General features: G+C 47.1%; 1 protein-coding gene across 6 annotated transcripts in view; it reads left to right on the forward strand.

Annotated features, from left to right (window-relative positions):
• The window catches only part of NTM (neurotrimin), a 927363-nt gene extending 924413 nt beyond the window's left edge, over positions 1–2950 (forward strand). For all 6 annotated transcript variants that reach the window (XM_057316613.1, XM_048217123.2, XM_057316615.1 and 3 more), the window contains one exon: positions 2308–2950. In XM_057316613.1, the coding sequence (XP_057172596.1) occupies positions 2308–2408 (101 nt within the window). In that variant the 3' untranslated portion in view covers positions 2409–2950. The remainder of the gene's footprint in view (positions 1–2307) is intronic.
• Positions 2951–8284: the final 5334 nt, after the last annotated feature.

The following is an 8284-nucleotide window of genomic DNA, read 5'->3' on the forward strand; positions in this document are numbered from 1 at the left end:
TGGCTTGTGGCATTCTCCATTTCCCTCCCTGGAGACTCCCCGGAGCTGGGCGGCCCCAAGAGGAGGGAGTGCAGGTGAGCAGCCCAGAGCCACGGAATGCAGAGAACTGGCATTTATTCTCTTCTCCTTTACCACAGGGCATCTTCCAAGCCACAGCCAGGGCTGGGGGTGAGGGTGGGAATGTGCTGGAGGGAGTGGGGGAGTGAGCTGCAAGGCTGTGTATGCAAGCATGCAAGAGAGCAAAAGACAGGCAAGAGAAAGAGAGCCAGGCACCCACAGACACGTGTCTGGCCAGGAGCACAATGTGCCAGGTCCGCAGAACACCCTTGGAATTCTGTGCCTTGTGCATGGGAAGACAGAGTGCAGCCACCAGGCCCGCCCCACTTAAACATGGAACCCGGCTGCACAAAGGCCTGCTGGCCCGCTGGCCTCAGAAACAACCTTTGTGGCTTGAAGTCAGCCTCAGATGCGGGCAAGGGTCTTGATGTGAAGGATCTTGGAGTGGCCCAGAGCAGCAGGGCTTCCTCTAGGGAGAGAACAGAGCACCTCAGCCTTGAAGGCATGGCGAGTGGCTTCTCTCCGGGGGTTCCAAAGAATGTTCTGCGGACAGCAGAGATGGAATGTGGAAAAAGGAGTCCTGATGGTGGTTTACATGGAAACACACTAGTTAGATGTCACAAGACAGCCAATTAGTGATGAGTGGTAAATGATAAGCATCTCTGAAGTTGAAATGTAAGGCATTGGAGCGTAAAAGCAGTGCCCCTTTGTCCCCTTCTATCCCACTGTGGACTGGGAGAAGGAGGGCATTCCATGACAGACGCCTGTAGTTTTGTGTTGCCCAGAAATTTACTTCCCAGCTGGGTGGAGCGCAGAATACGTGTGTTTTGTGTTTCCCATCATGAGAACTTGCACTGCCCGGCCTTGAGAATACTGTGAACCAGACACCACAGACACATAAGATTGAAGACCCAGTCCATTTCAAGCTCATGACCGTCTCTTTAGCCACTGCCCCAGAAACAGAGATTTGTCCCAAAGGTCTAGGAATTAAAGTTAGATGGGCAATGCTTCCAGGCTAGGGGTTCTGGAATAGACATGATGGAATCATCCCGTATGGAATCGAAAAGGCCTGCTTTGTTGCTGACTTGCCCTAGCCAGAGGTGTCTCTGGTGCGTAGCAGGCAAGTCAGGCAAGCAGGTTCTGGCTTTGTTTCCTGACCCCAGTGAGGACATGGGTCTAGGGGGCAAAGCAGCTTTAAATACCTCCGTTACATTTCGCGCAACAGAGCATTCCAGAGCAAGGCCAGTCTGACAAGGTGCCCCGCTGCAGTAGGTACTGACCCAGCTGGGCCTCCAAACTTGTGTGCACTATTCATGAACCCCGGCTCCATTTGTTATGGGCATTCTTGGCTAGAAAGCTTATGTTTCAAACAGTAGGGAAACTGCTGGAAAATTTCAAGCACCTCATGGTTTTCTGGTCTCCTGCATTTGGTCCTGTCTCCCAAGAGTGTGCTGCAGACCGGGGTGAGGTGCTCCTCTCACCCGCAGGTGTACCTGGGGCAGGCTTTGTATCCTAGTGTCCACATAAGCCTTCCCTCACTGCATGTACATAGCGCAACGCCACCTATTTCCTTGCTGATCCCACCTCGACATCCAGCGGGCTGGTTCTGGCCTTTCAGGGACGGGATACTTGAGCTAGGGCTGCTGTGACCTCGTCCAGGTGGGGAAGAGGCCAAGGGCTGCAGGTGGAAGCCCAGTGCCCAGCCCGAGATGGAGTGATCGACAGAACGGGCGCCGGGTCCAAGGCAGCGGCAGCAGGGAGACAGATCACTGTGTCCAGCAGGTCCTTCCCTGCACAACAGGGCGAGCAGCTGGAGGGTTACGTGCGTGCTCAAGGCAGGCACTGCTCAGAAGTGGTCAGATGATGACGCCGACGCTACAAGGGCTGCACTTCCTCAAAGCTCTTTATAGAATGTGAATTAATTCTGCCACCGTCTTGAAGTTGACCCTGAGCCATGGCCTTAGCACGTTACAACACAGTAAAGGAGTCGTGGCCACCAGCACACTTGACCCTGAGCCTCATGTTTTCTTCGTGCAAAGGAAGGCTCCCCGTGATACAGTGTGCGTCTGCGGGGGCCAAGCTGTGCAAGGTTATTTCTAGTGAGGCCCCCCTGCCACGGATGGAGCGGGAACATGAGGTGTCCCAGTTAGAGGGACGCCTCATCAGAGGCAAGGCCTAATGACGGCAGATCAGGTGACGGATGGCCCCTCTTAGACCAGGCAGCCCATGACGAGTGTGTTCTCTCCACAGGCCCCGGCGCAGTCAGCGAAGTGAACAACGGGACGTCGAGGAGGGCGGGCTGCATCTGGCTGCTACCTCTTCTGGTCTTGCACCTACTCCTCAAATTTTGATGTGAGTGCCACTTCCCCCCTGGGGAGAAGCTGCTGCCACAGCAACCACCCACCCCACAGCGACGGCAACTCCGACAGCAACAAGAGCACCCCCGTTTCTTATGAGCTAGAATCAAATGAAATTCCGAGACACAGAGCCTAATGGGACACAAATTCGAGGGAGGGGAAACAAAGAATACTTTGGCGAAACACATTTCAAAGGGAAATTGCGAATCGCCTTGCAGGCCTTGCAGTTCCGTAGGCACAGCTGAGTTTTCTTTCTTTGAACGGAAAGAACGCACACCCGGCTTTGGACCCACCCGCAGCTGCATTGTGACCTGTTTGTGACCAGGGTGGGCCGGGCTCAGCCACTCTGCCCTCTAACGCACCCCCAGCAAGGAAAATTCTGGCGTCGGCCATCCCAAATTCAACAGAGACGAACGCAGAGCGAGTCGTGCAGGCTCAGATGTGCCACTGTGGCCCCTTTCAGAGACTGTGCCACTGTTGTGTGTGTTACAAAATGCAAAATTAAAGAAAAAAAAATAAAGAAAAAGGAAACTAAATAAGACAGCCTGACAGCTACAACAATCCCACAATCAACAGCCACAAAAGATATTGTTACACTTTCTTTTTTTTTTTTTTTTTTGGTTTTCGTTTTACTACATGGACATCATGGATAATAAGGGATTCTGGTTCATTATTAATTTTATTAATTATATTTTCTGATATGAGTCTAGAATTTAGTGCAAAAACAAGACGAGACTAAAAAATACACAAATGAAAGGGGTGAAGAGAAGTATGTTTGTTAAACATTAAAAATAGTATACTTCTTAACTAGGTTTACAACTGGTGGACCACACCCCGGGCATTAACCCCCTGGTGAGGATATGTCAAATCCACCAAAAAAAACCACATACGATTTAACCAACATCTCCACCAGCGCTACACATTTCTCCTTCTCCTGGCATTTAATGCAGACAATACTATGCTTCTACCTGCTGTTTAGAAATGGAAGGGTGATCCGCACTCTATCTTGAGTTTGTTGGCTATGCTTCTTTTGATGACATATATTATACAGTATATATATACATATATTTTTTTTGTTAGAGTTCTAGCCATTTTATTTCTCAGCAGGGTCCTTTCTCAGACATTACTGCATGCTGTATATGGCGTTAGCTGTGTGTCGATCTTCTAAAAGATGATAGAGTTTACTGGTACTTGTGTAATCAGCTCCTGCCTTTTTGTTTTCTTGGGTTATTTACACGTCAGAGACATTTATAAAAAGTGAAAAGAGAAAACAAAACAAAACAGTAATACCAGGCACAGCATCTTTTCCAGGTGTGGCTCTTGGAGGCGAAGGCCCCAACCGGGAGGCCTGACTTCTCCGTCATGCCTCGGGGCTGTGAGCAAACAGCGAGCGACTGGACCAGCTGAACAGTCAGTAACCACTTGCTTTAGCCCATTACGGGAATCTCTGATGCCTTTGTGACTACTGGAGAATTGAATCCTCTCAGTTCATTTTATTTAATTTCCCACCTTTGTGTGCGTGTGTATGAAAGAGAAGAAAATGCAGTTTTTAGATAACCTTTTTTTTTTTTCCTCCCCCGAAGTCTGGGAACGGGAGAGGCCTCGGGGAGGGGTCCTGGATGTGATGAGGGAAAGTGGGATTGGGGGCTAGGGGAGGGAGGGGGTTGTCTCTGACTTGACATTAAAAAGTGTTCCATGTCCCTCTTCACCTGGTGTGGTACCTCATTCTCAGCTGGGGGCGGGGCTGAGGGCCAAGAGAGCCTGCTTGGCTCAAGTGGGAAGAATATGGAGGCGACCCTGTATCTGACTCAAGCTGCTGCTGCTTAGCCCCCTCGTGGGGGTGGAGTGGGTTCCTTCTGGGATGTGCTCTGATGACAGGTGGGTTCAGGGAACCACCCTCATCCTCCTAACAGAAGCAAAGGAGGGCTGGCCGTCACGAGGACTGCATCTCCAATGTCTTCAAGAAGGTGCTGGCTGAGCTTTGCAGCATTCCGCTGGTGGCCAAACACCCCACTTCTCAACCTGGGCAAAATGTCAAGCCCGGTTAGGGAAAGGCTTTTCTGTGTGATTATTTTGGGGAGGCAGCCTAGTGCAGCTATCACAAAAAGAAAAGACAGGGGAGAGGGGGAAAAAAGCTCAAAACGTTGTGGATTAGTATTAAATTATCCCAAATTCTACCAACCGGTGTTTTGGGGAACTCTTTTCCCATCGTGCCTACCCCCAAACCTTGCCTTCAGTCACAGATAAGAGGAAAAATAGATTTTAATACCAAATAGTATTCAAATAATTCTAATCTGTGCTGATTGATTCTGGGAATTAAATAAATAGCTGCAGATTCGCTGAGAAGCAGAAATAGGTCAGAGGCGAAACACTGAGGAATTACCGTACCTGTGTCCTCAGGGCTCGGTTCCACCCCAGAGGAACAGGCACTGTTTAGGAAGGAGCTCTGACTGTTACTAGCAAAACTGAGAAAAGATGGTTGACTTCAGGTCTCTCTGTGCCCTTTGGCCTTCCACCCTCACCACCAGGCACCAGCTACCCCACCTTCTTCCCGGCAGCGTGATCTGGAGGAGTCTGGCCAGACCTCACACAAATTTGACTTCTTGGGAGTCACCCCTCCCTTATATCCCGGAACTGCTAGGGCGTGGGATTTGGGTGTCCTTAGACTGAAAGTGGATGGTGGGGATTTGTCAGTTCTCCTTTGCCCGAAACTACTGTAGACACTGGCAAGAGGGTTTTTGAGCAGGTGATGGTGTTCACAGGATTAAAGTGGACACTGGTAACTCCCATATTGCTAAACGTGAGCCCAGACGCCTCTGAGTAAATTGTACAAAGACATCTGCAAAGAGACACTTCCTAGAGTTTGCTGGGACGTGGCAGCATGGGGACACATGGCCTCCATTTGAATCAGAGCTTTCGCTTTCATACTTACCAAGCATGCGTTAGATCACTCCTTCGCTATCCTCCCAGGAGGGACTTGTCAGTTACGACCAACTCGATAAAGTGGCGTTGATGAGGAAGACTTCAATTTACCTATTGGAGAATTCAATAGCCCTTCTTGTCTTGCGGTTCTTTAGAACACTGGTTATTCAAGAGCACAGGCCTTGTAGAAGCAGCTTTGGCGTGACCGATGGGTTCAGCAGAAAGGAGAACCCCCTACCCTGTGGCAGGAGGGAGATCCTCTCATCTTCTGTTTTGCGTTCCACAGGAGTCCCAATCTGCTAAATTTCAGTCTTTAAAGGGAGCGTCCGTGTGCTCACAAGAAAGGGCCTTTTTTTTTTTTAAAGATTTTATTTTATTTATTCGACAGAGGCAGCCAGCGAGAGAGGGAACACAAGCAGGGGGAGTGGGAGAGGAAGAAGCAGGCTCCTAGCAGAGGAGCCTGATGTGGGGCTCGATCCCAGAACGCTGGGATCACGCCCTGAGCTGAAGGCAGACGCTTAACGACTGTGCCACCCAGGCGCCCCACAAGAAAGGGCCTTTAACCAAATGTACAGTTCAATCCAAGAAGACATGGCTTTGATTAGGAGCTTATAGGGACAATTCTTGGACCTGTTTCTTTTCAGGAAAAGGAGCTTGGCTAGAGAGTTGCTGTTCATTAAAGAAAAACATCCTGAATAGTGTCTGAAGTTCTCTTTCTCGGTACAGGTACTGACGGAAGACTATTCCTATAGGCTGGCCTGGATTTCAGGTGTACTGGACTCCTTGAGACTCAAGTCATTGGCAGACTTTAGGAATCATCCAGCACCCCCCCACACTCTAGGATGTCCTTTGGGGGAGCCATGATTTAGGTCTTATCTCATATTTAGGTTTTATCCCATAACAGTCTCTCCTGTATTTAGGGTATGGGGTGGTGGGGTATGTTCTAGCCCTAACCATTCCAAGAAGACTCCTGAAGAACCCCGTTCATCTAGTTTCAACAGAATATCTGTTCCTTCCTAGCCACACAGATGCACAATGGCTCACAAGTTGTAGTTAAGTCTTTCCCCATAATTCTGCTACATAGTGGGTTCAGATGTGTCACCTGAAGCATTATGAGTGGAAAGGCCTTCTGATGAGTGGAACTTGCAAGTCTGGAACTATAATCACAGTTGATGATCCATAAATGTTTTTGTTGCTGTGGGTGGTGATAATGATGGTGATGATGCATGACAGCTATTGTTCTTCAAGCTGGAGATAAGTTAGCAAATGAATTAACGCTAAAATCGGGCTGAGATTTAGTACGTTTCACTAGACTGACCCATCTCTATTGTATAATTCAGTTTAGGAGGGAGGGCAGTCACACCAATCAATCACCGAAATATCCCTTTAAGGCGTGTATTTAATTTTTTAAGAGAATGTAAAATCTGGGATCAGCAAAACATCCACAATTTTTCATACTTACAACGGTACAAATTTGAGGTACCTCTCAGGACAGGAGAAAAATCTATGCAACAAGAGAGATATGGCAGAGTCGATGGTCCCTGCTCACAATAAGCCTACACACCCTTGTACTTCTATGGCCAAGTGTATACGCACATGCCAGCCATTTACTCTTCATCAGATAAGCACCTTAAAAGAACTGAGATTAGTGGCACTAAATAATACCTCTTCTCAGCATTTAAAAAAAAAAAAAAAAAGTAAACTAAATCCCAGACCTAATTTGGTTCACAACTTGCTCACTGGCATTTGATCGTATAGTTAGCCTCCCCTTTATCATCCCAAACTGCTCAATCGGGTCATTCTAAAGCATCAATCCTTACCTCTCTCTGCTTTTAATTCAGACACTATTTCCACGAGTGCCCAACTCTATCTTTCTCCAAGGCAATAAATGCAAATGAACATCCCCATGATTTGTGAGTAACTGGGATCTCTGAGTCTCTGCATCTTCGTTCTAATTTCCCTGTCCCTCACAACTTCATCTCTCTCCCATCTTATCCATATTATGTGACTAGAACAACACAGTTTTCTGTAGCAGACTGTCCAATTCCTGAGCTCAAGATATGATCATTTCTTATAATTTATGTCTGAAGCGTGTTGGCGCATTATTTTTTATGAAGGAGGCTTAGTTTGGCTTTCATATTCTGAATGTTGATCGTATCCCTATCCAAGCCTCCATGTAACTTAGACATTGCTTCTGACACACTGTTAAGGTACATGAATTTATTTCTATACTTCAGGGATTGTTGGCATTATTTGAAAACGAATCATACCTCTGCCAGCATATCTCTTTGATTAAAACTTCCTAGAAATACAAGTTCGCTATGGCCATAGAATTTACCTGGTTTCCAGTGACTCTGATTTTGGTATTTCTAAGTATCAGTGCACTATTTTGGATATAGAACTGAATTGCTGAGCAGCAGAACTAGAAATTAGTCCCGATTCTATTACTAGCTAGGTGGTTTCTCTTTAGCTTTTATATAAGGTGTTATAATGGAGGATTACTAATCATTTTCAATCTTTAAAATTCAATCATGTAATTTCAGACTTTATAAGATCTTAGCGAGAAAAACTTTGGAAGGTTGTGTTTTTGATAAATGACAATGGAAGGTGTGAATTGGGGTGAGTTCTGGAGCCAATTCATTGTCCTTGTTCCCAGGATGCCTTATAAGAAGGGGACATGCATGATCAAAGCTCTTATTTCTACAGATTTTTGAAGTAACTCCTTAAGGAGGATTTGAGGGATGGACACCGAGGCCCCTGGAAAAGAGTGTTGTCTAATAAAAGACAGTGGCTTTTTCTGGAACAGGAAATGATGCTAGCCCCGAGCTGCTGTTCAGTTTTGCTCTCTATATGACACAAGTAAAACAAGAGAATAAATGCCATACATTTTAAAGTCTAGGGAAGTAAAAGATATTGGGGCTCGACAAAATACTGGGAGTTCTCACTAA

Source organism: Ursus arctos, unplaced genomic scaffold (assembly GCF_023065955.2).
Source record: "Ursus arctos isolate Adak ecotype North America unplaced genomic scaffold, UrsArc2.0 scaffold_22, whole genome shotgun sequence".
Taxonomy (NCBI): domain Eukaryota; kingdom Metazoa; phylum Chordata; class Mammalia; order Carnivora; family Ursidae; genus Ursus; species Ursus arctos.